General features: G+C 33.6%; 2 protein-coding genes and 1 long non-coding RNA gene across 3 annotated transcripts in view; all 3 read right to left on the bottom strand.

Annotated features, from left to right (window-relative positions):
- Positions 1 to 13,212, bottom strand: part of LOC140058419 (uncharacterized) — a 51,756-nt gene extending 38,544 nt beyond the window's left edge. Inside the window, exon 1 of the mRNA XM_072104016.1 lies at positions 12,880 to 13,212. The gene's annotated coding sequence lies outside the window, so the exon portion shown is untranslated. The remainder of the gene's footprint in view (positions 1 to 12,879) is intronic.
- On the bottom strand, positions 4,258 to 5,814 carry LOC140058941 (uncharacterized). Its single transcript, XR_011847080.1, has 3 exons — positions 5,617 to 5,814; positions 5,095 to 5,160; positions 4,258 to 4,844 (listed from the first exon to the last, which is right to left on the bottom strand). It is a non-coding gene; the product is annotated as an uncharacterized lncRNA (long non-coding RNA).
- On the bottom strand, positions 9,237 to 10,097 carry LOC140058336 (uncharacterized). The gene is made up of 2 exons (XM_072103898.1): positions 10,073 to 10,097; positions 9,237 to 9,862 (listed from the first exon to the last, which is right to left on the bottom strand). Exons 1-2 carry the CDS (start codon positions 10,095 to 10,097, stop codon positions 9,237 to 9,239), a joined length of 651 nt encoding a protein of 216 aa, XP_071959999.1.
- Positions 13,213 to 14,384: the final 1,172 nt, after the last annotated feature.

Consider the following 14,384-nt stretch of genomic DNA (forward strand, 5'->3'; position numbering starts at 1 on the left):
TACGACATTTTGAGTAGGTAAAAACCTCACTACACGAGGTCAATCCATACTTCCGTCTCACGAAATGAATTTTGGGTAATGAAAGCCAACTTTTTTACAACCCACCCACTAGGTATGTGCAGCGGAAACGGTGCACGAATTTCATATACGGTATATATACGGTATATTTATACGGTATATTTTGGGTTGGCAGCAGAAACGGGCCCTATAAGTGTACACTTTTAAAACAGTTAAAACAGTCAAACAAAGTAAAAACTTGAATGGAAAATCAATGGTTAATTCATATGCAGACTATTTTATTAATTAAAGTTAGCATTCAACAAAATATCTAAAAATTAGTTAAGATTAAATTGATTGGTACAGAAACTTCTCAACATCGATGCCCTTATGCCCAATGTGGTCTGGTAAAACAAACACTTTTTTTTCCAATTTGGAATCTGTGCTTGAGAACGGACATACCAATTTTTCACTTGACAATTGTTGCTATGGATTTAATTATCATTTTTGCATTCTGGTTCTTTGACCTTTTTTCCTTTAACCTTCTAGGTGGTCTAGACAAATAAGCCTTATTATTAATGCCTGGGTAAACAACAGAATACAGACACTATCAGTAGTTCTCACCGATTTAATTGTGTATATTACATATTTCTCTCGGCATGCTTTGTATTCTTCATTATGTACATATTTCTTCTTTGTTCAATATATGTGTAGGTATTTATTCATAAAAACACATAAATAGTATAAACAGAAGGCAGCCAACGGCTGAAACATTCTGCAAACAACGTACAAAGTAAAAATTCAAAAGAATCTAAAAACAAAATTATATATATAAGTACACAGTAAATCAAAACAAACCGTTTTATTTTTCCTGATGAAACCAGCCTTCTTAGAGTTTATAATTTTATTTTCTAAACTACACCACCTAGTAAGCTATAAAACTTCCCAAACACTGTAAATCCATATTAATTTATTATATGGGTACAGAGTATGTTAGTTCATGTATGAAAAAACATCATCTGTCCGACACGAAGGTCAAGAGGGTCCTTTAATAGAGGTCATATCAATATCTAGTAGGCTACCCACAAAAAGCTAACATATTTTAGTCTTGAAATGCAGTCTTATGCTCACAAAATAGATCTATTGTTTTTAGTTTACAATAAATTATTTATTATTTCGATAATTTCGCCAAAGCTAAATTGTTTACTGATACTATATTATGATACATTCGAAATCCTTGTTGGCAGGTAAGAGGCGTTCCACTTATTATATTGTCCCCCACTTCGTTGCAGAGGCTAATGTCAGTTTATCCAGGTATCAGACACACAAAAGTTACTATGATTCTTTTAAATGTATCAAATAAATTAAGGAAATTGTCTATCACGCTGAATGATATGGAGCCATTTAAAATAATACAGTCTACTGTACCACCCTGTGTCATGTGATGGGATTCTATATACAACTTGTATATGTACAGTAATTATGAGTGCAGGGTTTATGTACAGATCCAACTATAAGCTCATAGATTTAATGTAATTTGTTCGGACGTAAAATCAGTTACATGTGTTCGGACGATGAACAATTTACACGTGTAAACGGTCATATCTCATGCATCTCTTTACACTATTAAGGTCAAATTGCTCCTTATCTTGCGGTTAATCAGCTTGCGGTTTAAGGTGTAATTGAGGTGGATTTTTGAAACAGCAAGTTTATCTCAAAGTTTACACCACACGCAACCATTACACGTGTAAATTTGTTCCCTCCGAACGGGGACTTTGTTAGCCATTGTCAATAAATGTAAATATTAATTATGCAGTTGAGAGGACACACCCTAAACTAATGCTATTAAACTGGTTTTAGGCAGTTAAAACTAAACTATAAACAAGATATCATTGACATTGTGGTTCAATAAATAAATTGTTTTGCACAAATCCACTTTTGATATTACCTACAGTATATTAGAATAGATTGGCTAATAAATAACTGATCTACTACAAATAGACAAACCATCACAATAAGGGCCCGTTTCTGCTGCCAACCCAAAATATACCGTATAAATATACCGTATAAATATACCGTATATGAAATTCGTGCACCGTTTCCGCTGCACATACTTCGTGGGTGGGTTGTAAAAAAGTTGGCTTTCATTACCCAAAATGCATTTCGTGAGACGGAAGTATGGATTGACCTTGTGTAGTGCGGTTTTTACCTACCGATACATGCTGACAAAAACAAAACAATGATGGTTTCTCAAAACGTCGTAGCATTGCTTTCTATTTTAAATCTAATGAGCAGAAGTGGCAACGAATTTACACCGCACATACAAGCACAATCTAGAAATGTCACTATAAATAAACTCTGTTATTCAAATTGAGTTTATATTATGCTATATTATCCTATATTGCCGTTTTAATTTCCATTTTCTATTATACAGTATTTTACCATGATTTTACATCACGTTGTTGTCGTGTAAGAACATTCGATTTATTGTAATTAAAATCTCGGTATCTCTTCTGTTGCCATGCAGTCTCCCCCCAACTTTCGCTTCCCCCCACAATTGAATTGAAGGCCTCAGTGGAAAAAACAGATAAGTCACATTTTATGAAAGTACAGAAAATTGAATTTTAAAATTAGAAATCCAATATGTCATACAATATATAAAAGTAAATTGTTGATGGTTGTCATATTATCTCTTTAAACATTTTCTTACAAGATTCTTAACTTAAATTTGAATTTGTATCATATATGATGGGGGTCTGCCCAATTTGGTTAACCCCTTTCAATTTTGGACTTACTGCTTTTTCCACTTTACATGAAAACAATCTTCATAGATCAAATTCACCCTCTCCAGTGTGCTTATTCTTGTACATACAACACATTGGAGGTACCAGTAAGGGTGGGGGAATATTCTTCTCTCCCCCCCCCCCCCCCCAAAAAAATCTTCACCCCCCTCCCGCTCCACCCCCGAGAAGAACGCCAATGTTCATTGGGTAATTTCTTTTTGCCATATCATCTCCATCCCATTACCCGCTGTAGGTCAAATCCAGTGTGCTGATGTTTTAAACAATGTCATTGCTGTTCAAATCCACCAAGTCTCCAGTGTGGTTGTTGTTGTACATACAACACATTGGAGGTACCTGTAGGGTGGGGGAATATTCCTACAGAAGAACCCGTATGGTAATACTGATGGAGTAAAATCAAAAGTGAAAATTCAGTACGTTAAACATGTGACAATTGAAGACAATAATTTTACAACAGGCTATTTATTAAAACACAAGAGTAACAAAGCAAAATTAAGTTGCTATTCATTTCAGAATATGTGAGCATCAATTTCTTGTGCTTTTGTCAGGGTTTTAAAATTAAAGCAAAACTGAACAACGTATCATATCATTGTTTACTTAGCAAACCATTCAGGGCAGGACAGTTAACCTCACATTAATCTACTAAAACTAATGCTGGAGTTTGTTCAATGTTAACCTCACATTAATCTATATTTCGATATATTAAATGGTATGCAGTTGAGAAAGGCCCCACCCGAAACTAATTCTGGAGCTGCTATGAAACTAGTTTCAGCCTGTTCAACCTCTTTTAAACTAAATCATTCAGAATACAGTGAAGATTATTGCTGTCTGTACTACTGTATTCTAATTTCTAAACACCCTACACAATTTCAGTTATAAAAATACAAATAATACATACAACTATTTCTACAATAAATGTAATTTGTCATTGTGCAGAAACACTCTTAATGTGGAATTTCTTAATCTTAATAAGGGGGGTTCCGGGTTTAAAATGAATAGTAAAAAATGTAAAATATATTTGTTTGTCTCTTTAACGGTAAAAGTTTCAATTTATATAAGCGCCTAGTGAAGCAGAACGAAGGCTGTGAAATGAGGCCAGATTACAAGTGCAGCCACGGCAAAATCACACTGTGGTTACAGAATAGGAAATTCGTGAAATGGTCGATCTTCCGACGACTCGTTATCATTAACCATATCAATTACTTTTGTAAAATTATACTTATCTGATGTAATTTTAGTCGGTCTTCCCATTTATAAAGTCAATTTTCTATGAAAATTCATCAAAACAGTGAAAACTTTAATAATTTATGACTCCGTAATCTGTACTAAATTTTGTATTTCATTAAATGTCAAATAAATATATGCTACTACTGTTATTATTACACTTTAGGCCTAGCTTAGAAAATCTACAAAAATGTATTTCACAATGATCGGGTGGTCATCGTTTGACAGGGGAGAGAGATGTAAATTTAAAATTGTTTTGCACATTTGTATTTATTAAAACCACATTTTGGTTTAAAAAAAATTACTACCTCAAAGAGGAGAAGGGGCTATTGTTGGTTTATCCAGGTAAGCTAGGCACGAAATAGACATAAATATTCACAATCATAATAATAAGATAAATGTAACTGTAACCATTTATCTTGTTCCCAGAATTCCCCGGAACGTAATTAGTACTTGTTTTATCAGTGCCTTGGTTGTCTTGGTGGTTTTTGTCGTGGGTCTGGTCAAGTACCGTGAGATATCCACCAATTACTGACATGTTATTATTGCCCGTGCACCTGGCTGTGTACCATCCCATATCGTCCAAGGTAATATTTCGGATAATCAGAGAGAATTTCCCTAAATCCTTGAAAACATCGTCTATTTTGATACGACTACTGACCACCACCTCTTGACCATCCTTGAAGAATCTTATTCCATTTGGACAATGGATATTAACATCAAATGTCGCATTGCTGTTCAGTTCACTGGTCTTGTTCGTTGCTACTGATGTAGCAATGAAAAGTAAAGTAAGTAAGTAAGTAAGTACTTTCTCCATTTTATCTATAATAAATAAACATTGCAAACAACATAAACTTTTAATTTGCCTATTTAATTTTTGATTTACTGTACTATCAACATTGCATATTACCCTGTGCAAATCTTTAGTTTGCCTACTACAGTATATTCAATCAATGTACCAACAAATAGCTAAGAGAGGAGTATTTAGTAATTAAAACAAAATTAAAACCCCCCTAAACTTTATTTGGCATTATACAGTAGAATTGTGTAAATTGAAAGTACAGAAACTTACTACTTATTGAACAGTTACTGTCTGTGTTGGAAAATGGATCTCACAGGAAATGGGAGAGCGAGTGTACTGCAAATTGGAAAATAAAGAGATAACTGTATAAGTACAAGTAGATAGATGTTAACTACAGTAGAACTATAATTGATCTTATATAATGAGTATCAAATTAACAACTAAATACTTATTTAAATACTTATTTAGTTGTGTGGTTTATATTGACCACATTGTAAGCCTACCATAAAACATTGATAACACAAAAACCTATTTAATTCCTGTACTTCCTACAATAATATTAAGTATCATTCATTATATTTGCCAAGGATATTACAATAACCGAGTTACAGTAGTCCATCTCAAAGAAAACCCTGTTCACAAGACAAACATACTTACTTTGTACTGTACCTGAATGGGAAAGTGAGTGAAACCACCTGTATCACATTGTTACAAGCATCAAACAAATCTTTTCAACGTTTTTGTTGTAATATTTACACAAAACAGATTATCTGTAAAATACAAATTGACTACCTACAGTATGCTAGCGTAAATACAGTAAGTGAGTGCCTTCAAACATGTGTTTCCACAAAGACAGCGAAGAAAAGAATGGCATATTTTCATGCTTTTGTAGCTTTATATACAACCCGGAAACGGAAGTATTAACACACACATTATTTTAAATGTAGGGGAACAAAATCACTTGGACAACAATCGTTGTGATGTTTACTGTTGTCGTCAATTTACTTAATAAATCTGTAAAATCACAACAATACAGGAAAAGTGATATTTCAAAGAGAATAGTAAAAGGCTTTGACAATTATGTATTGACTGTACAGTATTGAAAACTAGCTCATCCAGTGTTTGTTTGTCCATTTGTTTTGATTGAATACCATCTGGTCTATTGGATTTCGAAGAAAGTTTGAAGAAATGGCTGAATTTGTATCATTCTCAGATTTCCTCATCATTTCCTCAGTATTAATTATTTATGTTCTAGTATATCTGTGGGTGGTTTAGAATGTTGGGGAAAAATGAAATTGATTCGAATTACAGTAAAATTTAAATTTCAAAAGAATTGAAGATGATTAAATAAATTGATGGAAAGTAACAACACAGAGTGGATCACTTCAGAGGTCACAAGTTGGGAAAATGAAATTGCAGGACACTTAAAAGGTTTAGAGAACATCTACTGTACAGAAAAATACCATGTGTACACAGGCAATACACCCTTGTATAGTTCAAGTTCATGCTCCATTTATTTAGGTTATTTTCAGCCTTCAACTTCCTTTCATTGAAACAGGATATGAAATAACAATGAATCCTAAGCATTGTTGCAATTTCTGGAATTTTTATGATTTTTGGCATTATTTGGAAGGGCCCTTTATTTAAAAAGATGCATGAAATATGACCTTGCTGGGTCAATTTTTTTTTCAGTTTAAACGTGTACATTTTTTGTAGTTGGCTGGTGACATGTACTTGAAGATGGTAAACTGAAAAATCAATACCGTACGCCAAACTGTATAAATCAATTTCTACCTGTACAATGAATAAACACAAAATAAAAGGAGTTTAATTGGATAATACAGTCCAAGTGTACATGAAGTACAACCAATTATATACAGTAATTAGTTCAATTTCTTTACACCACCATATAGCAACAACTAACCAGAAAACTGGTTTCGGATATTAAATATGTGGAATGGCTACATAAATAACTGATCTACAAATATGACAGACAGTGACAATAATAAGATACATGAAAATATGTCCATTCTTATGGCCTGAATTTACAGGAACAGAAGTATTTCCATCGTTGTTGCTCTTGTTTGATGGATCAATTATGGTGACATAGCCACCAAATACTGTTTCATTACTGCACCTGGCTATATACAATCCTGTATCATCCACCGTTAGGTTTGAGATTACAGAATTCTAAATTTGTAAATTAGATTTAAGCTATGATAAACATTGTGGTTTCAGCTTTGGAGGCTTTCACCCTGCAGTGGGCTGATAACGACTGAAATGAATGAAATATTTTGCCTATAGATATTAGGCTTTAGATATTAGGCCTACAGCTATAGAATTGTGTAAATTTCAAATGAGTATGTACAGTACTTACTACTTACCTATTTACTAACTTATTTATCACAGTATTTTAAAAATAAATTACAGTACAGATGAAAGAAGAGAGTTCTAAAATTAAAAAACAAAAATGAGATATAAATATTGTTAAATACAATAAATTGCTAATGTACTGTAGTAACCTATAGTTCTATCACAGAAAATATCAGAGGAATTGCCAATCTGCAATTTCTCCATTGAAAATTTGCAACACTTTTAACAGAGCATTTATGCCTGCTCACAAAGACAGGGCTAATTTTAAGCAATCAGCGCCCTCAATAATCGCCCATGCATGATTTATGATTCTTTGGTTCTATCAGAGGGTACAGTACTTCACATGTCTATAAAATTTTAATTATAATTTTACAACCTGATGACATTGGTAGACTTAACTTAAAAGCTATAGATGCTACTAATTCCTCCTATACTGCCTACATTAAAGAATTTACATTCATACTTCATTTAATTTTGCCAAGGATAACAGTGAGCACTCTTTCAGCAGCACTAGCAACACCATACCTGTTACACACACCACAGACAATAAACTGTAGTGTAGTTCATCTCAAAGGAGTATACTACTGTATAACCTAATTTAAAATGATTTACTGTATTTAACCCTAATTTGATATAGATAAAACAATATTGAATTACCTCAGATGCTACCTTTATGCCAATCAGTATGCCAATGACTTGATTCATTGAACAACATGGATCAGCTGAAAAGTCATGCATGAATGCAGTTTCCATTCATAAAATTGCTTTATTGAGTTTTTTAACAAAGCGAAGGAAGTATTATGACAATTAAATATTCATTGATGATAATATCAATAGATCGATATTAATCTTGTTATGACTTTTCACATGCCTCCAAGCAGTTACAGTCCAGAGAGGACGAATCATTACAAAAAGGTGTCTAATATATCATGATAACTTTGTAAGATCATGATAATTAACATGCTCTCCAAAAGCATGTTAACCAGAATTAACGTAAACAGGTTCATATAAAACATCATGATAAAAGAAACTCACACTAATTTCTGAATGTGAACCTAGCTATGTATATTGACAGTGGGCCTATTTCTGAATATTAAAATTGCAGTAGAAATGTGACAAATTTGCAATAAAACCAGTTAAATGGCAGCGTGAAAAAAAAAACGGTTAAAAACACTATTGGCGGTTAGAACGCCACTTAACCAGTTACCATGCCACTATGCAACTTTTAGCGCAAACGCAAAATAGTAGTTATTTGATTGACAGCTGTATTTTTAAATGTTTGACCGCCTGATTTAGATGTTTATTTGAAAGCACACAATTAGCAGAAATGCCATCAGTCTTAAAACTATTCGGTGCTATGCAGCAGAAACGGGCCCATTTTGTAGCAGATACATGATACAAATAATTCAACTTATTATTTCTACAATAACTGTAATTTGTCATTGTGCAATATCACTTTTTAATGTGGAATCTCTTAAACTGGTTTAAGCCGGTTCATTCTCGTAAAACTGGTTTTAGGCAGTTCATCCTCTAAATCACTATAAATTGTCTGTCTCTGTCTGTATTAATAATTCTGACTATTATTATTTTCCACTCATTAAAGATAAAGTTATTTATTTTATGTATATTAGGTTCTTTAAACTTTATTATTTTAATATAGTTATTACAGGATGTGTATCTCATACATGACATTACCTGCATTTTTATACTACATTATCATAAAATGTGATGCAACATATGCCATAATTGAATCGCTTTTAAAAAAAATAAAAACATAAATTCTTTCAAAAAATCCCATCAAAGCTCAATTTAAATTACTATTCAACATCTACTCTACCCACGGAATCAGCAATCGTCGGAAGTTCAAGTTTATATGCCTTTTTATTGGTGTCATGCCATTTCCGTTTATAAAAGAATGTGAAGCTTGTTAAATAAAGAGCCCACATTTGATTATGTTCACTATAATATCTCTATGGTTTATACCATAGTCAGTAATTACACTTACACTTACACTTAATGTTTGATGGAAATAGTTTAGGCTAGTGCCTATTAGATTCCATTTCTAGCCGAAAATAGTTGTCAAGTCTAGACTTAAAGATGTTCACTGAAGAGGCTTGTATTACATATTCAGGCAGAGAATTCCAGTGATGTATGACTCTGATGGTAAAAAAGTTGACCCTGCACATAAGATTTCCTCTAAGTTTTGGACGATATAGTTTTACGCTGTGTCCCCTGGTTCTGATGTTGTGAGACAATTTAAATAAATCTTTTGGGTCAATATCCTCAAAGCCTTTCAAAATTTTGAAAGCTTCAATCAAATCTCCTCGTAGTCTTCTTGTCTCTAATGGTTGAAGATCAAGATATTCTAACCTTTTTTCATATGGTAGATCACTTATTGACTTGACCATCTTTGTAGCTCTTCTCTGCACCTTCTCCAAGATTTCTTTGTCTTTGTTATAGTAAGGAGACCAGGACTGTATACAGTATTCCATATGTGGATGGATGTATGCCTTGTACATGACCTGAAAACTTTCTTTGTCAATATTTTTGAATGTTCTTTTGACAGTTCTCATACTATTCGTCGCTCTAGCTGCTGCTGCAGCACACTGTCGGCTTGGCTTGCAGTCGCTAGTGAAGATAACACCAAGGTCTTTTTCTTCGTTTACTGCCAATAACGCAATTAATACTGTAGTCCTTTATTTGGAGCAAGCAGTGACTTACTATTATTAGCTATACTATGTGATCATTCAAATTTCACATTTCACTGACTTCATTTTGATATAAAATATATAAAAACAGACAAGCAAGACAATATAGGCAAGATCATCAAGAAATGATAAAGATTGTTCTGAGCAGCAAAGAACAAACAATGTACTGGTATTATTAAATGTTACTGCCATTATGCAGCAGAAAAAAGCCCCAGATAGTTAGCACATTAAACAATATTGAGAGAATTATGTTCCCATAAATAATTTTATGTCCAATAAATTTAAATAATCACCATCAATAAATAATTTTATACTTTAAAGGAATGAAAGTCTCGACAAATCCAATTCTAATGTTTCATGTGACTACCTGAAACATTTCTTCTAAAAAATCCTGTTTTATATAATGTCTTCCTTTACATCGCAATGACCTACAGTACCAACTAATTGTTAATTCATTGTGGACATACAGGGATGTGTTTCCTCACTTAATATGCCTAATACTTAACACAATTTTATTGGTTTCCTCTTATAATTTGGTGTTTAAAAATCAAACAAATTAATGGATGATTTATATTTTTAATTTCAAATGAACATGGGTACCAGAAGCCTATAGCCTATACACCAGAATAAAATAGAATAAGGAAAATGGAGTTGCGCAATCAGAAGATCACAAACATGTTATTTATTTGTTGATGTGTCTATTTCCATACATTATAAATACCCATGTGTCAAAACAAGAAGAATCCCATATGGGCATCATATGCACCCTATGCTTTGAAATATGGGTTATATATGGGCTATGTGGGCCTTCCCATGTGGGACCCATATGGTTCTTGGGTGCAAAAATAGTGGAATCCCATATGGGAAACACAATATGATACCCATATGCTTTGAAATATGGGCACTGTATATGGGCTATGTGGGCCTTCCCATGTGGGGCCCATATGGCTCTTGGGTGCAAAAATAGTGGAATCCCATATGGGAAACCCATGGTACCCATCTATGTTTTCATATGGGTCCCATATGGTTCCCATACGGGCTTGCTACCTACTAAAAAAAGGTCCTTTATTATTTGCTACAGAAGTTGAACCCGGATAAAAGGTGTCATGGTTCGTTTCTTTCTATTGTTATAAATACTGTAAGTATCCTGTTATTGTTATGGGTGTGTTATCCGGTAATTCTGCCATCCCATGGGTATATTTGTATCGATCAATTGTACAGCATCCGTATTCTAATAACCTGTTCAAAAAACCATCATACCTACACTATACTGTCTGTAGGTATAAACCGGGTTTCAAAAGACATTTTTTGTTTACTCTGTCACTAGAAATTGCACTACATGCTGGTTTGATTTATTGATTACTGTCACTGTGTCACAATTCAAAATGTTTAATGTACCTTCTACCTAATCTCATTACATAAAAGAAATGGATTTTGTGCAGGTAAAATATGTTTTATTCCACAGGTCATGCCTTTACACTGTACTACATCATAAGTTGTGAATTAATATAAAAATTAATTGTTCAATCCACAATGTGAGTGAGTGGCCGAGCGGTTAAGACAGTGGAACCGTAATTACGTAGCCATTAAACATCGGCAGGGGTTCGAGGCTCACTCACTCCATGGTTCTGGTGGTAGAACGAGTCTTCTCGGATAAGGACTATAAACCGTAGGTCCAGTGTACACATCTAGCTCGTGTGCACTTTAAAGAACCTAGTACATCTTTCGAGACGAGTAGGGGGTTACCCCGGTGTATTAGTACATCACAGCCACTGATCACCAACTGGGCCCTCTGGGAGACCAGTCTTTGACTGAAGAGGTTACCCAGTATAAATATAAATATAAATTTCAATCATTCAATCCTCCTTGAAAATTAGTAACGCATATCTCAATTACATAGCTAGTTACACATGACTACTGTTTATGCAACACCATTCTGATACAGTTATTTGCATGCTTAAATGGTATTAAATTGCGCAGTTTATACAGACAAGAGTCAATTCATATGAACAGCTCAGATAAGTTATTGACCTTCGTCTGTGAAAAGCTACATAATACTATTATTAGCCTGTAAAACAAGAAGAGTGTCAAGTCAATCACTTCAGTTTGCATCATTTGCATGAATGAACACTTTCTTGGCAGGCCGTGGAGATATAATTTAAATTTACAACTACAACAGACTAGACACACATGTTGGGAATGTTTTTTGCCAAGGGGAGAGAAAAGTGAATGTTTCCTCCACTTTTGTACTATGTAAAAATCTTGGCTATAAGCCAAGGACACAGTTACTAAAAGCCAAGGGTGCTGATACCTAACATTTTAGAAACATTCTACTATAAACGATTAGCATGTCAATATAAAATTGCTACCTACAAATTACGTTTAAAGCACATTTTTAATAATATAGAGGGCGCTAGTTATAAATAGAATGATCACATATCAACAGCTGAAAAGTTTCCACTTGATAACAAATTGTAATATCCACAATAAATTAGACAATGATTAATTTTGAAAACTATTTTAATATTTGAAACAACAATGGTCGAAAGGTCAAACTATGTGAGCAACGGCTAGGGGTTAAGTTCAAGCCCAATGTCTTTAATGCACTGTATAATAAAAAATAAATAAAATATTGAAATAATGTAGGTATCTCTCATTATACACTCTTTAAATTGTAAACAAATTCTCCTAAAAACTGAAAACCATAAACTAGTTTTTTCTATTCAGTATTTATTGATATTTGACTCGGTCAGTTCTAAGTAAAATTTAATTTAATTCATTTCGTCAATTAAAAACATGATAATACAAATAAACATAACAAAACCCATGACAGGAATAAATAAAAGCAAACTTAATTGCTGTACAAATTTTGTCTGCCGTCACGGGTGACATATAATAGACATCAATTAAAATCATTAAATAGAGTAATTTGAATTCGTAAAAAGAATCCATATTTAAAACATTTACAACTCACCCAACTCGGCGATGACAAGTATAATGACACCATGTTCAACTTCATTACAGTACTGTAGATTGGCGGATCCAATTAAAACAAATCAGCACTTCATTTTGAATCCCGCCACTGGTGATCCTGGCGGATTAAAGTGCACAAACTCGAATAGGCCTGCAATACATAGTCTACCCATCTCGGGCCGGTAGGCCTGGCTGGCTTTTTTCCACAACACAACAAGGCTAGCATACAGTATAAGTACTGAATCCAGGACGATTCAGCCCAGAGACAATTCAGCCCACTTTTGGTTTGTGATGATTTGCCACACATTTGGTTGGCCCGAAACGTCTCACTTTCCTCTTGTCCAACAAACCAATACATTTTTTAAAGTTTTAAAGGTGTTTGACCTAGGCCTACCATTTAATAACATATTTTATTGATATTGCCAATGTTGATATAATATATAAAAATAAATAATAATAATAATAATACTAAACCAAATGTAATTTTATATGCAATTATTATTATGTTGTTTTCGTGCATATCATTATTTTACAAAACGGCCAACAGAGGGCGTAATTTGTTTACATCGTTGACGCGTGGCTAAAACATTATCGTTTTAGGCGCTATATTTTAAAAATATTTTATCCCTAAGTACTGTAGTACTACTCCATAGTCTCTCTGAAAAGAAAGTTTGGAAAAAAAGCTTATACAGTCAACTCTCCCAATACCGGACTCTCCCAAAACCGGAATTCACGAAAAACCGGACTTTTTTGGAGGGCCCAATTTGTCCCTATTCTAAATGTACTGTAATTTATTATGAAAACCGGAATACCCAATTCCGGAATCCGGACAAATTATGAAGTACAAAACACGAAAATTAGCGTCGGAAAACCGGTCTGACGGTTAAAAAACTCCAAATATTTACGAAAACAACGTAACATCGTCGTCGCTGACTCGGATTCACTACATTCACAATGTACAAAAGCTTTTAACCATACCCTCACCATGCATGAAGTGCGCGACGTTTCGCGGTACGATCAAATAATATTGCCATGGAGCGCTACACTGTGATTGACAGGTCAGTTCATTGTTAACCCACGAGGCGGCAATTGCTTTGTTGCGTATCGAACTGCGGTGGGCTTTTTCACATCGAAGCGCTATGTCTTAATGTCTATTGTTTTTAGCAGGGAGTTGTTAACAACTCCCTGTTTTTTAGCATATGAATTGTTTTTTAATAAAGTTAAATTTACATTCCTGTGTCTTTGTTTTGTTTAAATTATTGTTAAATTCACAATTGCAATAGGACTTTAAAAAGGAATGTTTCACTAAAAACGAGACTAAAAATGTGCATCATTATAAATTTGGAAATCATTATGGCAAAACGTAAACGGAATGAACTTGACTTAACTAGTGTTAATAAACTTTGAAATGTTACCAATTAATTATTGTGTCATTATTGCTTGGCTCGTTTACCTAATCAATTTTCATCATTGCTATCAAATTACGTCAAAATAAAGGAGCTTAAA

The sequence above is a fragment of the Antedon mediterranea genome, chromosome 9 (assembly GCF_964355755.1).
Source record: "Antedon mediterranea chromosome 9, ecAntMedi1.1, whole genome shotgun sequence".
Classification (NCBI taxonomy): Eukaryota; Metazoa; Echinodermata; class Crinoidea; order Comatulida; family Antedonidae; genus Antedon; species Antedon mediterranea.

Excerpts from the sequence above, each read along its gene's own strand:
- LOC140058336 (XM_072103898.1), bottom strand. The coding sequence starts at position 10,097 with ATGGCAGTAACATTTAATAATACCA. Across the intron at positions 9,863-10,072 it reads AGTAACATTTAATAATACCA|TAAACGAAGAAAAAGACCTT; the intron begins GTACATTGTTTG and ends CGTTATTGGCAG.